Source organism: Fusarium subglutinans, assembly GCF_013396075.1.
Source record: "Fusarium subglutinans strain NRRL 66333 chromosome Unknown NRRL66333_c0000182, whole genome shotgun sequence".
Classification (NCBI taxonomy): domain Eukaryota; kingdom Fungi; phylum Ascomycota; class Sordariomycetes; order Hypocreales; family Nectriaceae; genus Fusarium; species Fusarium subglutinans.
Window position 1 is genome coordinate 81,573 of NW_023502245.1, and position 19,525 is coordinate 101,097.

Here is a 19,525-nt window from a genome sequence, read left to right on the forward strand (position 1 = left end):
TTCGATCTGGGCATGCAATCTATTGAGCGATCTGAAGTCCAGAAGACAGAAGCTTCCTTGTTCACATGCGGTTCGGGTCCTCGGAATTGCTGCTCGTCCGGAGATTTCCTTCTACGTGATTCCGTCCACATGGAGCCACTTTTTGTCAGATCACTGGCTTCGCTTCACCTCTCACTTCATTTACAGCTTCATGTCTGACTCGTATTCTAACTTGAATCAGGCAGAACGCGGTTGATCTAGCGGTAAGAAAGGTTTTTCTTTGCCAAGACCCGGGCCGTTTATGGACCCTTAATTTCAAAGCAGCAGGCTGTCAGATGTTACAATAGGACAACCTTCTCTTTTGATGGTAAACTGTGTTGGTTCTGTATGTTATTCAGTCTTGGCAGCCTAATTGGGTTTGGATTCTCAGGGTCCAGGGCCAAAAATCTTTCAGCTCATCCACTTCTGATGCACGTCTTGATCCACCCTTCTCCATATAATCTCTCGTAGAAACCCTGCAAAGCCAAAATATTAGGCATAAATCCGGCGGGAGCCGAGGGTCAAGGCGTAATTTTGGAGAACGGGATCCTTCCGAGGTGATAATTCGGCAACTGAATCGTCCACTTGGACCTTTTGCAACAATCGCTCGGTGACCTACTCGGATTTGTCGTAAGGGGAAACTTCCGGGCGGCATTTAGCCCAAGCGCCGTCTCTATGTCATTCGCACTCTAGAGATAGTTGAAGGTTACCTGCTCTGATCTTGGTCCTCATTCACCCCTCAAGGCCCTTCTTTACATGAGAGTGTAACCCAAACCTGTCATTCATTGTTCAACGCCATCTCACGATGTGGTTAAGATTCTTTTTATTGCTACTTTACATGCCCTTTTCGGTCCTTGCTGTTGGCCATCATCACTCTCATTTACATTCTCATCACCATAAGCGCGCCTCCAACAGCTCGTCTCACGACGCTTCGAGCCTTGATGCTGCACGTAAGCTCCTAGCCGCTGGCCAAGCTGCCATGGCCCATGCCAATCGCGCTATCATTGCCAACCCTCGTCCGAACCGCCTGGAAGTGCTCAACTCTACAGAGATTAGGAAGACTGAGAAGGCACCTCCACCGCTTGATTATCGCAACGGCACTTCAAAGTCACTCAATGGCCGAGATTCAGGAAATGGAACCTCCAAAGATCTTCGCTATTCTGTTCCAGAGGAACTTATCAAGGCCGCCCGCCTTCTTTCAGAGAACTGGAAGCCATCTTCTAACGACCTCGATGGCGGTTACGCAGCTGATATCCAACATTTGAAGGACACCTTCTTGTACAAGAACAATGACACCAATATGATGCCTCCCATGCTTCAGTACGACTCAGGCTTGATCAAGCCTGTTCATGAACCGCCATCGGCATTTCGATACAGTGAAAATGAAACTGATATCCCTGAGCATGTAGTTGATAAGGACAAGAACCTGCAAAAGAGAGCTAGTTCAGACTGGTGGATGGCTACTATATCTCAGAGAGGTTCAAGCCCGTTTGCTCCCTCTGGATACCAAGTCTGGCGCGATGTCAAAGACTTTGGTGCCAAAGGCAAGTGACCTGAACCTAGATTGAGCCTTGGGACTGTCTGTATCTTGCTAACCGCAACATAGGAGACGGAATTGCTGACGATACGGATGCAATCAACAAGGCCATCTCCAGTGGTGGCCGATGTGGTGGAGGCAAATGTACAGGAAGCACAATCTACCCAGCAACTGTTTATTTCCCTCCAGGTATATACAAAGTCAGTTCTTCCATCATTCAGTACTACAACACAGAAATGATTGGCAATGTGAGTCTCGTCCTTTGTTCATCTTTTGTCGGCTATTGACAGGTATAGCCACTTGACCTTCCAACCATCATCGCGGCACCAAGCTTTGTCGGTCTTGGTGTTATCACTTCCAACGTAAGTACAAGAGGCGCATTTGTCAATTAATACAGTCTAACACGATACCCAGGTTTATACCGGAGAGACCTCCGAATGGTAATCTGCCCTATATGCGAGTAAGTTACAAGCTAATATGTATCCTTAGGTACCTGAATCAGAACAATTTTCTTCGGAGTGTCCGCAACTTCATCATCGATGTCCGCCCAACTCCTTCCAACGCGCAAGTCTGCGGGATTCACTGGCAGGTTGCGCAGGGTACTTCTCTTGAGAATATCCATTTCTATATGACAAAATTCAAGGATGACCCCAAGACAACGCAGCAGGTAAGTGGTCCAATGAAGCTTCAGTAATTGTAAGTCGCTGACGAGGACTTCAGGGTATCTACATGGAGAACGGGAGTGGTGGCTTCCTTTCTGACCTATACTTTGTAGGAGGAAAGTTCGGGTGAGCTGATGAGACGAATGTGCACGACCGTGATCTCGTTTTACTGACCTTTCGATTACCAGAGCGTACATGGGCAATCAACAGTTCACAGCCAGTGGCCTCTACTTCGAAGAGGCCGAGACGGCGATTCAGATCCACTGGGATTGGGGATGGACCATGCAGAACATTGTTGTTGACAACTGCAAGACCGGTCTCACCATTGTCGGCGGCGCAGGAGGGGTAAGCTCTCTCAACTGTAACTTCGCACATAGATAGTAACTAACAGTCCCTAGCCTATGAGTACCGGCCAGGGAATCGGCTCCCTTCACCTGACCGACCTGCGCTTTCACTACGTCACCGTCGGAGTGTCAACCTCTGTCATGTCTGACAACTCCACCGCCTTACTACTCAGTAATTCGGGCTTCTACAATGTCGACACCATCGTCCAAGACACTTCCAAGAGCCAGGTTCTTCTTCGTGGCGGTAAAGGAACCGTTAATGTTGATACTTGGGGCTTTGGTAGAGTCACCAGTGCCAACGGTACGACTGCCTTCCACAATGGCGCCAATCTCGACAGTCCAGTGAGAAACGAGTCCCTTGTCACTGGTGGACGAAAGCAGTTCTTCACTCGACGCCGTCCAAAGTATGACGACCTAGGCTTCAGTCAGATCCTCGATGCGAAGGCCTACGGTGCCAAGGGCGATGGCAAGACAGATGACACGGCTGTTCTAAAACACCTCTTTTCGGCTGCCGCCAACATGTCTGCAATTGTATATGTTCCATTTGGTGTATACATCATCACAGACACTGTTGAAATTCCGGTTGGGTCGCGGGTTATTGGGCAGGCTTGGCCTCAGATCATGGCGACTGGGTCCAAGTTCACAGACCCCCTTAAGCCTCGCGTGGCTGTTCGTGTCGGCCTGCCAGGCCAAGTTGGTGTTGTCGAGATCCAAAACATGATGATGACTGTCAAGGGAGCTACGGCAGGTGTCATCATGATGGAATGGAATGTACACGAGTCTGGCCAAGGCTCTGCTGGTCTATGGGGTACGTTTCTTTTCTCACCATCAAGTTCTTGATCAGCACCGCTAATATTTCTCTCTAGATACCCACTTCAGAGTTGGAGGTGCTGCGGGCACAGACCTCACTGTGAAAAACTGCCCTAAGCTGTCTGGCAAGGTCAACCCGAACTGTGTTGCCGCCTCCCTTATGCTTCACCTGACCCCTGACTCTTCCGGTTACTTCGAGAACGTTTGGATGTGGACTGCAGATCATGACTTCGACACTGCCGACCAGACCCAAGTTGACGTCTACGTTGGTCGAGGTATGCTAATCGAGAGCAAGGGTCCAACATGGCTCTGGGGTACATCCGTTGAACACTGCGTAATGTACCAATATCAGCTATCTGGTGCCCGGAATGTTGTTATGGGGCTTATTCAGACCGAAACTCCCTACTTTCAGTCTTTTCCAGAAGCACCAGCACCTTTCAAACCTGGCGCGTTCTCCAACGACCCAGAGTTCTACAACTGTACCAAGACCTCCAAGTCTTGTGCTATGGCCTGGGCTTTACGCATCATCGACTCGTCAGCAGTCCACGTTCTGAGCGCTGGCCTCTACTCCTTCTTCAACCGGTACGATCAGACATGTCTTAACTCCGGGAGGCATGACTGCCAGGACAAGATCTTCTACACGGAGCAGAGCTATGATGTCTGGGTCCAAAATCTCGTCACACTCGGCAGTATCGAAATGGTCAGTCCTCTCAACGGAGTTCCTACGCTGGGCAAGCCAAACAGAAACGGGTTTGCTTCTTCGATCCTGGCTTGGCTTGGTGGTTCGAAGAACATCACCGGACAGCGCAACTTCGAGGGCTACAGGATTCATTCCGAAAACACGATTGACATTGACAGGTTCCCCGAGGCCTGCCAGAACGCCCTTACTGCCCTTGTACGATGCGATAACTATACAGACGAATGGACGATACCTTCATACCATGGAGTTCTCCCTAGGGATGTTGATGTCGAGTCTGTTTGCGACGAGGGCTGTGCACGATCCATATCGGACTGGCGATCAGCTGTTGATACCTACTGCGGTAATGCTACATGGCATGACGGTGCCGCTGCAGGTGTCTTGGGATCCTTTATCTCACAGGGTATCAACGAGACATGTCAGACAGACAAGAAGACTGGAAAGTACTGCAACGGTTAGTATTTCGAGTACCTCGTTTGATCTGCTCCTATCCTAACATGCTGCAGATATCATCTACAACTTCACCCTCTCTGAGTCCATCGATAAGATGCCGACCAACGAACTATGTTCCGACTGCTATGTCGGCCGCCTCAAGATGATGCAAGCCAGCCCCTTCTCCTACTACAACAGAGACCTTTTCTATGAGGATGCTCTCAAGAAAGCTGTCAAGCGATGCTCCCTGTCCAACGTTCCCACTACCCCCAAAGATTCTCCTTTTCCCTCAGAACCCTCTGAGCCAGCCTTTTGTCTTTCAGACGTCACATACACAACCAAAGCAGGCGACACCTGTGACTCCCTAGCTCTCAAGTACAGCGTCTCTTCCGCTGCCATCTTCATCGGTAACCCAGATATCCGCAACTGCACCAACATGATCGAGGGAGTGTCCATCTGCATGCCGCTCCAGTGTAAGACGTACAAGCTGCAGGAGGACGACACATGTATGTCAGCGGCCTACTTCACAGGCCTCCAGCCGGACGACATCCGCCCCCTGAATCCTTGGGTCCATGAACTTTGCGGGAATCTCCAGTCCGCCACTATTACTCTCGGTAGAGTGATCTGCATTACACCGCCCGGCGGGGAGTATGATCACGACGTCAACACCACTAATTCGGACCCGGCATACTCTGAGTACGCTGACAAGGCTGTTCCTCCTCCCAGTGGTGCTACTCTCGCTACCAATACGACTCAAGACTGTGGACGATGGTATACAGTTCAGAAGGGTGATGACTGCGCCCGAGTGCTGGTCCAGTATCACATTAGTCTTCCTCTCTTCATACAGGCCAATCCTTCCGTTTCGGAAGGCAGCTGCACCACGGATCTTGTTCCAGGACGAACCTACTGTGTCGGCCCAACTAAAGAAGTCTTGACACAACAGCTTAAGCCTGTTCCTACTTATACACGCTTCGGTTGCTTTGCCCGCGAGGCAGACACTACCAATCGCTCTGTTTTGACTCTAGCCGATGCACAGCACGTCAAGCCCATGTCCATCGTAGCTTGTCAGTCCTACTGTTTACAACAGGGCTGGACTGTTTGGGGAATCCAAAACGGCGAATCTTGTTTTTGCGACAATCAGCTTCGTATGGATAGCCAGATCATTGACAATTCCAAGTGTAACGTGCACTGTAACGGTAACACTACAAACGTCTGCGGTGGTAAAGACGCTATCGAAGTGTTTAGCGATCAAGATATGTTACGTGTTCAATACGCTAGTCTTGGCTGCTACTCTTGGAGCAAGCAAGCCATACGTGGTACTACAGGTGGCGACACTATAGAGTCTCCCGATGAGATGTCTGTAGATGCGTGCGCAAGTCTGTGCACCGTGACCAAGAAATCTGACTTCTTTGCTCTTTGGGAGGGGAAGCTCTGCACTTGCGGTAGGGAAATGACACCAGGAGCAAAGACGACCAGTATAGAGGAATGCAATGTAGCATGTAGTGGTCAACAGGGAGATATCTGTGGTGGAAAGGGAGTGGCCGAGGTCTTTACAACCAAGAACAAGAATGTTGTCGCTAGCTAGGAACATTAGCCCTTCCTTTTTCTTACCAATTGGCTTCTGGGGCTTTCCCTCTTATGTATTTGATATATCTTGAAGGAGGCCTCGCTCTTACAAATATGATAGAAAAGGGCTCTGAGTGCTAAACATTGATGTAACTCTCGACACTGTGGAGATGCAATGAGCCCTGCCATCATCTTATTGATACAGCAGAGAGAATACTCGACCTCTAAGGCCTACAACCTCGACGATACGATAGAGAAATCGAGCTGGCCGTTGCAGTTGGAATTTGGCCTCGAAGGAAGAGGTCTTGGCCAACGACAGCTCGTCCAAGGTAGGTGGCCATGGCAATGGAGTTGGCGAGGACCGGATCTGTAAGGAAATGCACCCCTCGGCTGGCTTTTGTGACCTCAAACTTGCATTGGCACCAGAAATAGATGGCTGAACATTTCATGGACCTTCAAATGACCCGTGACTTCATTGAATTCACCATGAATGTGAAGCAACACTCAAGACACCGAAAACCGCCCTTAGGTAATATCCACCCACATTCGTCAGGTTCTGGAGGTTAGAGAAGTATTGCATAATAGGATCGATATAGTTGGCGGCTAATGTTTGCATCGCTCACTTATCTTAGCTCATTCCCGTAGCGTGATCAACTGTTGACAACAATCTCTTGCTTTCAATCATGCCAAATATGTCCCGTCATCATATCATACATATGGTTCATGATCCCACTCCTCCATTACTTTTGAATCGCAAATCCACAACTTGTCCTCATGTTTCTGCGCCTTGAGCCACATATCTCGAAGACTTACGCCCCCTTCTTCCCAACGGGCAGCATAAAACCACCCTTCGAGTGCATAGATAGGTACTTTGACACGGCCTTGGTATTTCTCGCCGTTGCATATTGTGTCTTCTGAAGCGCTCTCCCAATCCACATCATATGCCCAGACCCAACAGGGATCCACGTCTTCATCATCGGGACCTTTGGGAATTTGCTCGATTTGAATGACGATGAATGTGTTCCGTAAGATCCCAGGGGACGAGAGATATTCCCTGTGCTCGCGGAAGTGTCTGTAAAATAGATTAGTACGATATACCGTTTAAAGTGTTTTGCCCTACGTACTTGCGAAAGGCATCTTCTTCGCTGAGCCCTTCATACTGAGGCGGAGTAGCCCAATCTTCCCTCTTCAGCGCCATCAACTCATCTACCTTCCCTTGGCAATGGATATTCGACCAAGATTGATACGGCATATCAACAATCCTGATCCACGTGTCCCCCCATATATCACCATACTTCTCTTCGACTTCTTTGGTTTTGTAATAGGTGAAACCCCATGGTTGTCGGGTATCCAGGATGTGCTGAATCCAAGCTGGTGGCGGGTGGGATACCTGCTTCCAAATTTCGTGCAAGGTGTCACTGAATTCGTATTCAGACTGAGATAATATCTCGTCAGAGAACTCCTCGAGCACAGGAATCATCCATTTGGCATTCCTGCGAGCCAGTTTCATCATATCGTGTCGGGCGACCTCTCTGGCCTGCTCACTCCGGGTGTGCAGCTCTTCTTCTTGAAGCCGTGATGCGTACACTTCATACAACGTCTTATTGTTGCCATCAAGGTAGAACAAGTCGCAATAGACCAAGATCCAAGCGTCCTTCGTTATAGGCGGATAAGTAGGACCATCAAAGTTTGCAACACTGTTGATCAAAGACTCGCCATTCTTCCTCAGACCATTTGTAATTCGCTTCACCATATTGTTCTCATCGTCGGGATAGCAAGCCCGGCCAAGCAGAACCTTCTGAAGAGGTGGGTTTTCCTTGATCTCCACAGGGTCTGCAAGAGCCAGATCAATAAGATCCCGGCCTGCGACCGCTTCCTCAAGCTTTTGGGTCCATTGCTCCCTTTCGACTAGAGTCTTGACTCTGATCAACTCCCCTCTCGGAAGATGTTGCATACGTTGGCGTCGGTGCTTGGGCCCAAGATGTAATATACTCCTATAAAGGTTGAGGTTTAGGTCCATTATCGCGGCCGAGTTGAGGCGTGAACGACAAGTTGATGAGAATTATGAGCGGTTTCACGATGCATTTTTCTCTTCTCTTAGTTTAGCCCCAGGACTGGGTAAACTTAGCCTCGGATCCACGTAGTGGGGCAAGCTCAACTGAACAAAAAGTCTGTCATTGATCCCCTCACCTTCTCCTACCTTATCACACCCAAAGAAACACAACCACCGTCTACCATCTCTATGGATCCTAACTTAGAGCTGTATAGAAGCCTGCTCGGTCTTGGTCCTGTTGAGCGCCATGAACGTCTACTGCATCTTCCTCGATCTGAGCGACTCAGGGTTGCCTGTATTGTTCATCGCGAAAAGCTGGCCCAGAGGCTACAAGAGAAGTTAGCGGGCAGAGACCTTGTTGAGATGGCACTGAGCAACCCCTCCGAGTTCCATGGCAATGTACTCTTGCAAAACGCGCTGCTTGGCAGAACTTCTTTTACGCCTGATGAGACTAAAATGATAAAGCGTATTTTGGGCGTACAGCATGACGGAGAGGGTTTGTTCGAAACAATCGCGGACTATGACCGCGAGTATTATATCGATATACCAATCGATGCGTGGAAGCTAGTCTACTGCGACTTGTACTATATCGATGGGGTTAATAGTTGTTCGCTACAAGACATTTATGAGAGCCGTCTTCGAGAGGAGGAGCTTCGAGCCCCTGCGGCACGAGCAAGAGAGAATGTACGCCGTGACGTGATCAAGCTAGCACGGAGGAATGCGAAATGGATGCTCTCAGAACTTGATCGACTTTCTGATGAAGAAAAAGCACAGCCCCTTGAGGACTTTGGGAAAACGGTTCGTGCCGTCTGGAAGCGAGCGTCCCATGCGCCACCAGCTTGGATACAAGCCATTCTTCGCGCTCAGCAGCCCTGGGGATTTGTCTACTACAAAGCCAAGGAGGTCAAACAGCCATACGATAGTAGGTGGAGTTCACTGATGGATATGGTCAATCACACCCCGCAGCCATCCTTACCTAGGGACGCGAGAGAAGCAACCTACTTCTGTATCCATTGCCAGGGAAAACGAAATGACCTGGTGGCCCTCCAAACTGAGGTGTGGGCTCCCGTAACTTTAGAGGGGGACTTGGATGAGGATGATGGCTTCCGACGGTAAGTTACACCACCTCATTGATATTCCGGATATGCTGACAGTCTAGCAGACACTTCCGAGAATACAGACAGTCCCTCTCATCAGCAGGTATTCTCAAAAACACATTCATTGTAATCCCCTTTGAATTTATTCCTCAGTCTCAAAACAAGGAGCTTGATCCATATTGGGTTTGGGCATACGATGCAGACTGGGATAACTCTACTGAAGAGACTGTCTGCAGTAGTGGCGAAAAGTACCAAGGCCGAGTCAAGGTAGCTGTCTACTCCCTGAACGCTTGGTTCTATGCTGCGCGGTGGGAGGGCGTAAGCTTGCGAGATATGTGGCTTAAGGCACAAATGCACCAGGATAAGCTATGGATCTGCTATTCAAAGGAGATGGAGAATTGGGATCACGAGCCATATATATGATCCATGGTCTGAACCTATCGACGAGAGTAGGACCTGACGGCCTGCGATAAATATAGGCTTACTGTAATATACTCCAGCTGGAATCGAGACGATGCAATTGGGTCTTTGCATTACATGTAAAGAATCTGCACTATGTATAAAGAGAACTAGACCTCATGTTTTATGCAAAAGCATTCTTGTCGGGACCAATACAGAGGAGTGACTTTTGCAGACATGAACCATGTTCTGCTGGCGGCTTGCAGCTGATGCACTAACACGTCGAGATTGGGGACGCAGCTAAATCCTCTGCCTGGGCAGTGCTATTACGGTAGGATGGAATAGTGAAGGACAAGACAGGCCACGAAGATGGTGCTTGTTTTCAATGACTAAAACCTTCTGGTGCTGGCTTCAGACAGTGTCTTTTCGCAAAACAATTTTAGGAACGACGAGGTGAAACTGATGGTGTAGTCGGGCACGTCTTTCACTGGATGGAGCATAAATCACCACTGCTTTACTTCACGAAACATTAACTCAGTCCGATTGTGATCATCTCATGTCAATTTGGGCATAGCATGATATGCATGTAGATTACTAGTCCCTATCAAACGTGCCACCATAACCAGTGTCGCTCCGTTTCCGGCCTTTATTAAAAGCCCATAATGCCGCGCATTGCAAGAGACGGCAGAACTCTTGGTGCGGATGAGGATGTGTCGCAATGCAGACTGAGTGCTGATATAAACGGATGCATTAATCGTGTCTGCAGATCGATGAGTTTGGGTACGTATGTGATCTCTCTGGTGATGGACTTACTGCTACTCTACTACTCATATGTTTCGTCGCTCTGGTGCGTTCGTAATGCCCGGCTCTATGTTAGTCGGGCTTTGTTATGGTTCACAAGTAACACCGACGGGTGCACTGGCTGTTGGAGAGGTGCCCAGACAGCTGGGTAAGGATACTGAGGTCAATTGCGCTGGATGCGACAATCCATCAGCCATTAGCCAGTGGCGCAACCGCAACCTGGACAGCACCATCCCAGGCCTTGACGCTCTTTATCTCCTCGGTTTCCGTCTCATCACGTTTGCGCTTCTGTCCCAGGGTTGTCTCCTCCGGCGCTTGTGTCTTGAGACCAGCGAGCAATTGTCCCGCGACTCGCTCCGAGAAGCTCGCATGCGGTTCGAATGGGACCTGAATGTGTCGGATCGCTGGCCAGACGAGATTGTCCATGTCTTCAGTCGGGTTGTCAAGCGCGCGGAGGAGTTTCGGGGGGATGTCGGCTTGAAAGACGTGTGCGTGGGTGGTATCAGAGGTGCTGGTAACAAGTAATCGGACCTGGGGCAGTAAGTGTCAGCGAAATGAGGAACGAGGGAAGAAGGTCTGGCGTACGAAATAAGCATTTCCCGTCCCTTTCCGGATCTTCCATTGGATTTGAGCCAGGGAGATCATGACGCAGACCAAGTACGGGTCCTCAAACCATAGGGCGGGAGTTAACTCTCGCAATTGACGCTCGTAGAGTCTCTTGCCGGGAAGGTTGGAGGAGCCAGGCACGGGATGGCGTGGGGGCTTGAGCGCTCGCTTTCGCATCCTTACGAGTTCATCGTAGTGAAAGTTTCCAACGACCGGCCGCACCTCGAGTTTATATGCGTCGTTTAACGTGAAAACCTCGCATTCTGGTACATGGAGCTTGAGTTTGTTGTAAACAAAATAGGGTCGAGTGCTGGCGTTGATGATGCCATGAGCACGCATTAATCTGTTGAAAGCGGCGAACTTGGTTCTTAGAAATGGGCCATCTATCAGCATTGGAACAAGTCGTGCGAGGTAGGGATCGGGATCGGTGTCGCTGCTGGGCGAGAGCGGTGGCGATGGTGGGAGGGCGAAGGAGGGCAAGGCAGAGTCGACGTGATTGAAGTGGCAGTGGAGGACTTGTAGATGCTTGGAAGTCCAGAAAAGAGGGTGGACTTGGAAGCGCCCGTTCTCGACGCAAAGTCTATGCAGAGACTTTGTTATCGGTGTCGGTTCCTCCATCGCGCGCGCGCATCGTAAGGGAAGCGAAATGAAATGAATGAAATGTTGTTGCGAGGATAATTTGGTTTGGCACACGCGACCGAATTGAACTGAATGACGCGCCATGAAATGATTTGGCGGGGGTGGGGACGGATTTACCTCTGCCCGCTATCCGGATTGGTTGACTCTTCCAGCAGTTTGGTTGGTCCACTGGGCCTCGCTTATCTTATCTGGACTGGCCCACTGGCGCAGTGCTACTAGTGCACTGTTCCGGCTACCCATATCATGTGTGTATGGAGAGAAATTGCACTTTTGACACAAAGAGTAAGCGGAAACTCATGGCTTCTTGCGTATGAGATGAGTTACTATTTAATGATACTCTAGAACTAACTGCAGCCTATCAAGTTAAGCTTATACTCCAGCATGGAGAGTTGAAAGGTGGGCAAATAGTAGGAGAATCACAGCTGATGATCCAGGGCCATTCCTACCAAGCCGCGGATGTTGTCCAACACGCCCCTTCTTCCCTTGGTATCGCTTAGATCAAACCAGTGGGTTGCCACAACCTTAAGTGGCTCAGATGGAATCTGTCCGAGGTTCAAATCATCGATGTACGTCTTTGTCAGATGAAATTCCAAAAAGCACACGTAGTGGCTTGTGGCATTTATGATAATCGTTCTACTGCAGTTAGTGATAATATTCTTAGCATCACTCACGGAATAAATAACATACCTTTCGCCTTTCAGTCGTTCTAGGTTAGGTCTGTCTCTGGCCAGAATAGCCTCGCAAGTCATCTGCGCCAGACATTCATCCGAGATTTTAGGCCTACCATTATCAACAACCAGACGTCTTTTGGCCTCGAGCAGTGCAACCGCAACCGGACCCTCGTCGAGCTTCAGGCTCAATCCGCCGTCGTCAATGGCAACAAATTGTTTCTTCAATCCTCGCATCTCAGAGTTCATGCGCTGAGGGTTATGACGGAAGTCAACCACAGGCGACGACTTTGGAGGTTGCGTGTAGTATAGCAAGTGGTTGAACACCCGTGCGATGAGATGAACGGTGCTGTTTTCGGCGGGAAGCCCTGGGCTCGGTTCTGGTTCGGTGTAACTAGGACCGCCAGATCCGTCGCTGCCAGCTGACGGACTATTGCGCTCTTCAGGATCGCTGGATGAAATCTGGAAACCGGCCGAGCTGATGTATCCTTCAAGGGCTGTATTTCGCCGAACTCTTTTTACCTCTGGCGTTCCTTGATTGCTGGAAATTACACGAGGACGAGGATAACGCTTGACGGATGCCAACGCAGCCCACGTCTCACCAAGAGAAAAGCCATACTCGGAAATCAGGAAGTGAGTGCTGTGGTGCATCAAGGCTGGATCAGGTCCGTCAAGAAAGTCCTTGATTTCCTGTATTTCTTGGAGTTTGGAGCGTTCATCACATTGCGTGTATTCCGCGTATGCGGGGAGCACATTGTGTGCGGTCGGCGTGACGATAACCCGACAGGCTAACAGCTGGCGGCGGCCCCAGTTGCTGCCAGAGGCTTGGAGGTCATTGATGGAGAGGGATTCGTCGGAATTCTTCAGCTCGGCCTTAAGCTGGGTGTCAAAAGCACTCGCAGATGTGATGGTTTCGAAGTATCTAGCTGACATGCTGGCCTTTGATGAGGAAATCGCCTAAAGTTAGTAGAGGTATTAGCCTAAATTCTTCAAAGGACGCCCTAAGTTTAGGAGAATTTACGTAGCTCTCTTCGTCCGTTAGGGTTAAAGTTTCGCCTTTCCTTTTGGCCTGGCTTTGGGATACAGACGGAAACAAGGAGATCTGTCTTATCGCCGCCTCGTGAAATCGGGTTTGTTGGTTGAACACGCAACTTGTGACTAGGTGAAGGTTGTTGCTTGTTAAACAAATTATCTTTTGCTGTCAACAGTGTGCCACTTATCCCGCATACCCCTCGCTAACTTACCCAGATACGCGGCTTGAGACAGGGTATCCAGAGTCAGAAGAGGTATATTTGGCTGGTGCTATGCTTCGTCTGGGCCTCTTGTGCGGGGAAGAGATGAGGTCGAACATCGCTCTTTTTGCAAGCGCTTGGCCTGATCAAAGCGGCCCTGTTCACTGTGTTCTGATGCCAGTGGCTACCCTGCAGATTGACAGTGGACCCAATTCACTTCGATTCACGCTCCACTTTTCCGGGAAAAGCCAATGGCTTTCATCCCGAAACCGTTTGTAGGCCACAAGAAACGCAAAACGTTAACCCTAAGAGACGAAGAGACTTAGGTAAACTACCCTAAGCTTAGGGCGCCTTTGATGAATTTAGGCCAACACCCGTTCCTAAGTTTAGACGATCCCTTCATCCGAGACATCTGGCCGCGCCAGTCATCTGACATCACTGGGCAATTCTTTTGGACTGAAAGGCACTTCTTGGCCTCCAGTAGCGCCTCCGTAAGCTCTGGTTCCATCACTCCATTCTTTCGCGCCATCTACCCGGAACACGAAGGCTCATGGACATTCGTTCAGTTCGGAAGTCGACTACCGACTGAGACCCGAATGGCTGAGTACAGTAGCTTATAAGGTTGAGGACCCGCATGATGAGAAGGACAACACTATCCTCAGGCGGGGGACCCTTTGCTGCTACTGGCTCCATATAGCCCTCGCTAGTATGGCTACCTTCTCTAGCTTTTCTAGTTTCTTGGCTTGCTGAAGTCATAGTTATACCTGGCTGGTGCGATGCTTCGTCTGGGTCTCTTGTGTGGAGACGAGCTCGGGTTGCTTATGCTAGTCGTGTTGATGCTGCTAGTTCCAGCTCTTATCCTCCAATCCACCCTGCCTTTATCCTAAACTCCCCTAAAGTTAGCAAAGACTTTAGCATTTTAGACAAGATTTATCATAAACTCAGCAAAGACTTAGTGTTTCTCTTGAACCCGCGATCATAAGTTCATCCGTATTTCTTAACACGAGCGATCCAAACGAGCGATCCAAATGGTTGTGTACGATAGCTTATAAGGTTCAAGACCCGCGTAATAAGTAGCACCACGCTATCTTCCGGGGGGAGATCTTTAGCTGATACCTGCTCCATATAGTCGCTGATATTGCCGTCTTGGCGGCTCATGCCAGGTTCGTCAGAGTCGGAAGAGTAGTATTTCGGGGCTGGCCCACTTCGCCTGGGTCTTTTGCTTGGTGAGGTGCTCTGGCTGCTTGTAGCAGGGGGGATATTGGTAGCTGGCTTGTGCTTATAAGCAGTAACAGTCGCTAGGGCCGCCCAAATCTCTCTAAGATTGGTGCCATACTTGCCGACCAAGTAATGTTTGCTAATACCGGGGTCTTCATTGCCAGGGCCGGTAATAAACTGCCGGATCTGGTCATCGGCAGGGTAGGGCTTCAATTCGGGAAACACATTACCACGCTCTTTGGTGGCAATGACGTGATATATAAGAAGCTGCTGCGCATCCCAAGCAACTGCTGCTTTTGGAGAGTTGATATTGGTAGTATCAGCTGCCTTATGCTTATAGGCCGCAGTCATCCCATAGGCCTAAACCTCTCCAAATTTGGTCCTATACTTTCCCACTAGGTAGTGTTTACTGATAGCTGGGTCTTCCTTTTTAGGGCCGTTGATGAAGCTATCAATTTGGCTTTTGGCCTTTTCGCTGAGATCGGGGTTGAGTTTGAAAGGCTCTTTGGTATCAAATTCAGGAAGCAGATTACCCCTTTTTCGTAGCAATGACGTGGCATATCAGCAGCTGTTGCGTGCTCCAAGAGCTGCCGCTTTTGTTGAGGTTGGGAATTGAGAGGGAGAAGAAGAAAGGTTAACTATGTATGTGATTGACGGCCTCCACCACCACCACGGCGGTGGCAGGCGTGGCGTCAGAGTCGTCGGGGACCTCCTCAGGACGATAGCCTAGGACAGAGTCAGCCAGACGGGAAGTTTGAAAGCGAGGGGGAGGTAAGACTCATAGCTACCCCCCTCTTGGCGGGGCTTTCCTGTCTATTGCCATGGCGGCTCGAGTACTGCCGTCCCTTCAACGGCGTCCCTGGGTCTCGCACCTCGTGCACCTGCTGCTCGAAGGTCAATTCCAAATGTACTCAAGGTAGTTGGACAATTTGTTCGCAACCCCGCCGCCTTATTCGGCAGAAGACCTTCCCTCCGAAGATAGCACTGTCCTGTTAATTTGAAATGTTACGGCATACTCCGGACAGGCTTTTAAATCGCAGCCAGTAGTTAACTTGCAAATCAAGCAACAGCAAATGAGTTTCGGGCTCCTGATGTGGATGGCCGGATTATTGCCATTAACGACGACGAATTGACTCTTAAGTTAGATAAGGGCAACGGTGCATTGATGGATCCGTATCAAGGTGCCTTGCGGTTTATGCTGTTAGCCCTTTATCCGTGTTCGCAGCCTAATGCTTAACCTTATAGGCCGCAGTCATCCCTGTAGATACTTTTAGCCCTTCAGTATTAAGTAATAACCTGTGTTATATCTAGGGGGATCTTTTTCTTTTCTATGGTTTATTAAACACGAGTTTTAGATCTTATGAATCTCTGTTAGTGTTCTAACGAAATAAAATACGCACTGATCCTCTCGTTTCTCCCCACAAGACTTTCCTGCAAATTCATCACCTGTATAACACTCTGAGATTCTGAATAATCAGAAGCTAGACTAAATACGCGCTCCGTACAACATGCTGTTGATGAAAAGAGACCTGTTAATTCAACTTCAATACAACATGGGCCACTTAGACATTCCCTTGAAGGAAAAAGCGACGTGCTGCATCCACGATAACAGAGCTAGTATAGCTGCTGAACGAAACAACCGGTCCCCTCGGACCAGATCTCTTAACGAACAGAACCTGACAAAACAATATTATCACAAGTGCCAGAATATCCATCTGTAGCTCAATAGCATTCCAGGTGGACACACCAGTCTCGACTCTGCCCCCTTCCAACTGAACGGCAAGCAGAGAATTTGATCTCCCAATGACAAGCTCCATGAAGATGATTGGTGGACCTCCTGGCGTCTCAGCTACTGCCGGTTATCCGAACCCAAGCCGCCTTATCGGCCTGTCAAACACTTTAGCGCCGTTTGGTAAAGTAGCGTTTGGCGAACCTGAAACGGCCCTCGTAATGTTAGCGGCGAAATAAGCTTTGCTGTCTCTGTAAGCGATGACTGATTCAGATGAGGAAACATCCATCTATGCCCAGTGGGACATTTTTGGGATTTCGGTAAGGTAACAGTAGATATGCGCAGCATTATCAGCAGATCTTAATACTTATTTGATGGTTCTCATAGAAGATTTGGGAAGATCACACAATTAGTGTGCTGTCTCTTGAAACGTAACTCTGTTCCTGTTGCTCCTGAACACCTCGCTATGAAATATTCCAGCATCCATTTTTTAATTGACGTCTGGCCATTCTTATCGGAGCAGACGGCAGCGGCAGTTCTTTAGAACGCGTTATTCTGAGCCCCTCGAATTTAACAAGAGCCTCAAAACTACCAACATGCGCTGTGTTTTGTTGTGCCGGCTTCCCGTCACCCCTGTCTGGTACTGGGGTGACAAGGAATTGTTAGTGAACTGGGAAGCATGACCTACCCACTTGACGAGAGGGCTAACTACTTTCATGTCAGAAGCCTGACTTCAATAAAAAAAGTATATCATCCTGACTTGATGGAGCCGAACTGTCGCTGAAGCACTCTCTTACTCTTCATTCTTTCGTTGTCCGCTCATTATTGCTTCTTTTGTACATTCATTTCACTTCTCACTCTATCATACATTCTTTACCAGGCAACATGCTCTACTCACTCGTTCTTCCTGCTCTTGCATTTCAAGCCAGCCTGGCGCTCGGCGATACATCCGTTACTGTCAACACCAACAAGAAACTTCAAGTCATTGATGGCTTTGGCGTTTCCGAAGCCTACGGCCACGCCAAGCAATTCCAGAACCTCGGCCCCGGACCACAGAAAGAGGGCCTGGATCTTCTCTTCAACACTACAACCGGTGCAGGCCTGTCCATCATCCGGAACAAGATCGGCTGCGATGCATCAAACTCCATCACAAGTACCAATACCGATAACCCCGAGAAGCAGCCTGTTTTCCATTTCGACGGCGACGATGATGGGCAGGTATGGTTCAGCAAACAGGCTATGAGCTATGGCGTAGATACTATCTACGCCAATGCTTGGTCTGCGCCTGTATACATGAAGTCAGCTACGAGTATGGGTCGTCTCTGCGGTACACCTGGTGTGTCATGCTCATCTGGAGATTGGAGACAACGCTACGTTGAGATGATAGCCGCGTACCTCTCCTATTACAAGGCGGCCGGCATCCTAGTGTCGCATGTTGGTTTCCTCAATGAGGGTGACGGCTCGGACTTTATGCTCTCAACTGCCGAGCAGGCTGCAGATGTCATTCCCCTCCTACACAGCGCTCTGCAATCCAAGGGCCTTGGCGATATCAAGATGACGTGCTGCGACAATATCGGTTGGAGGTCACAGATGGACTACACCGCGAAGCTTGCTGAGCTTGACGTGGAGAAGTATCTATCTGTCATCACATCGCATGAATATTCCAGCAGCCCCGACCAGCCTATGAACACTACCTTGCCAACTTGGATGTCTGAGGGAGCTGCCAATGACCAGGCGTTTGCCACAGCGTGGTACGTCAACGGTGGTTCTAACGAAGGCTTCACGTGGGCAGTCAAGATCGCACAAGGCATAGTCAATGCTGATCTTTCGGCGTATATCTACTGGGAGGGCGTTGAGACGAACAACAAGGGGTCTCTCTCTCACGTCGTCGACACGGACGGCACCAAGTTTACGGTATCTTCGATCCTCTGGGCTATTGCTCACTGGTCACGCCACATCCGCCCTGGCGCCCATAGACTTTCGACTTCAGGTGTTGTTCAGAATACGATTGTTGGTGCCTTTGAGAACGTTGATGGTAGTGTTGTCATGGTGCTGACCAACTCTGGCACTACTGCTCAGACTGTGGACCTGGGTGTTTCAGGCAGTACTTTCTCAACAGCTCAGGCTTTCACTTCGGATGCTGAGGCACAGATGGTCGATACTAAGGTGACTCTGTCTGGCGGTAGTGTCAAGGTCACGGTCCCGGTGCACGGCGTTGTGACTGTGAAGCTCACAACAGCAAAGAGCTCGAAACCGGTTTCAACTGCTGTTTCTATGCAATCTGTTCCCACGTCAACCAGTGTCAAGCACATCTCAAAGCCTTCTTCAACAACACTCTCGATTGTCAAAACTCCAACTCCCGCTCAGGCTACCTCTGTCGTTGAGACAGCCAGTGCGGCAAAATACCCTGTTCCCCCTGTACCATCCAAGGGCTCCACGACGAGTGTTGCCAAGAAGGGAACCGAGAAGAGTACTACGAAGAAGGGTTCGAAGAAGAGCTCCAACCGATCGCACAAGGCGCATAGTGCCACCCATCGTCGATGCGGCCATGGCAACCACCGTCGTGGTCACTGTGCCAATTAATCATTGTAGCAAAGAATGCGGTGCTTTTCAGCACAGGCATTGATAGCTTGCAGTGTTGGAAGACATTCAACCCATTCCTTAAGTAGTAGGATTTCTTTCTTTATTTATTTTTATTGTATTTATAGTCTGCGCCTGGGATGCGCCTGGAAATATGTGTCTTTTGCTGGCGGGTCAAGACAAGTAGCTAGCTATTAATGTCTGATCTATAGCACGGCTTGATAGCTTATACATATCAATCACCAGTCTACAACAACGTTGACTATGATTGAAGCCTCTGTTGAGCAAGTGAATCGTCGACACTATGAGTAATTCTGACATTTAGTGCCAAATCTCAGCTCTGCAGACACATGAGGCCATTATTCGACATGTCTACGATGAGCAATAAGCTCTATATATAAACGAAGGAGTAGATAATCATTAGCCTCTTGCCATCA

The 19,525-nt window shown here is 49.3% G+C and overlaps 7 protein-coding genes across 7 annotated transcripts; 3 read left to right on the forward strand and 4 right to left on the reverse strand.

The window, feature by feature from the left end:
• Positions 1 to 823: 823 nt before the first annotated feature.
• Positions 824 to 6,085, forward strand: FSUBG_10466 (glucan 1 3-beta-glucosidase; the record flags this gene model as incomplete). The annotated part of the gene is made up of 10 exons (XM_036675046.1): positions 824 to 1,553; positions 1,625 to 1,803; positions 1,852 to 1,917; positions 1,970 to 1,995; positions 2,045 to 2,222; positions 2,276 to 2,343; positions 2,406 to 2,562; positions 2,616 to 3,369; positions 3,428 to 4,522; positions 4,575 to 6,085. 10 exons carry the CDS (start codon positions 824 to 826, stop codon positions 6,083 to 6,085), a joined length of 4,764 nt encoding a protein of 1,587 aa, XP_036534078.1.
• Positions 6,086 to 6,774: 689 nt separating this feature from the next.
• Positions 6,775 to 8,086, reverse strand: FSUBG_10467 (uncharacterized protein; the record flags this gene model as incomplete). Its single annotated transcript, XM_036675047.1, has 2 exons — positions 6,775 to 7,138; positions 7,191 to 8,086. The coding sequence occupies 2 exons, from the start codon at positions 8,084 to 8,086 to the stop codon at positions 6,775 to 6,777; spliced, it is 1,260 nt and encodes a 419-aa protein (XP_036534079.1).
• A 222-nt stretch (positions 8,087 to 8,308) lies between these two features.
• FSUBG_10468 (uncharacterized protein) lies at positions 8,309 to 9,639 on the forward strand (the record flags this gene model as incomplete). Its single annotated transcript, XM_036675048.1, has 3 exons — positions 8,309 to 9,041; positions 9,198 to 9,231; positions 9,282 to 9,639. 3 exons carry the CDS (start codon positions 8,309 to 8,311, stop codon positions 9,637 to 9,639), a joined length of 1,125 nt encoding a protein of 374 aa, XP_036534080.1.
• Positions 9,640 to 10,605: 966 nt separating this feature from the next.
• Positions 10,606 to 11,640, reverse strand: FSUBG_10469 (uncharacterized protein; the record flags this gene model as incomplete). Its single annotated transcript, XM_036675049.1, has 2 exons — positions 10,606 to 10,947; positions 11,002 to 11,640. 2 exons carry the CDS (start codon positions 11,638 to 11,640, stop codon positions 10,606 to 10,608), a joined length of 981 nt encoding a protein of 326 aa, XP_036534081.1.
• Positions 11,641 to 12,077: 437 nt separating this feature from the next.
• On the reverse strand, positions 12,078 to 13,680 carry FSUBG_10470 (uncharacterized protein; the record flags this gene model as incomplete). Its single annotated transcript, XM_036675051.1, has 5 exons — positions 12,078 to 12,294; positions 12,349 to 13,208; positions 13,261 to 13,286; positions 13,351 to 13,487; positions 13,574 to 13,680. 5 exons carry the CDS (start codon positions 13,678 to 13,680, stop codon positions 12,078 to 12,080), a joined length of 1,347 nt encoding a protein of 448 aa, XP_036534082.1.
• An 865-nt stretch (positions 13,681 to 14,545) lies between these two features.
• Positions 14,546 to 15,130, reverse strand: FSUBG_10471 (uncharacterized protein; the record flags this gene model as incomplete). The annotated part of the gene is made up of 1 exon (XM_036675052.1): positions 14,546 to 15,130. One exon carries the CDS (start codon positions 15,128 to 15,130, stop codon positions 14,546 to 14,548), a length of 585 nt encoding a protein of 194 aa, XP_036534083.1.
• Positions 15,131 to 17,393: 2,263 nt separating this feature from the next.
• Positions 17,394 to 19,091, forward strand: FSUBG_10472 (glucuronoxylanase xynC; the record flags this gene model as incomplete). Its single annotated transcript, XM_036675053.1, has 1 exon — positions 17,394 to 19,091. One exon carries the CDS (start codon positions 17,394 to 17,396, stop codon positions 19,089 to 19,091), a length of 1,698 nt encoding a protein of 565 aa, XP_036534084.1.
• Between the last annotated feature and the right edge of the window lie 434 nt (positions 19,092 to 19,525).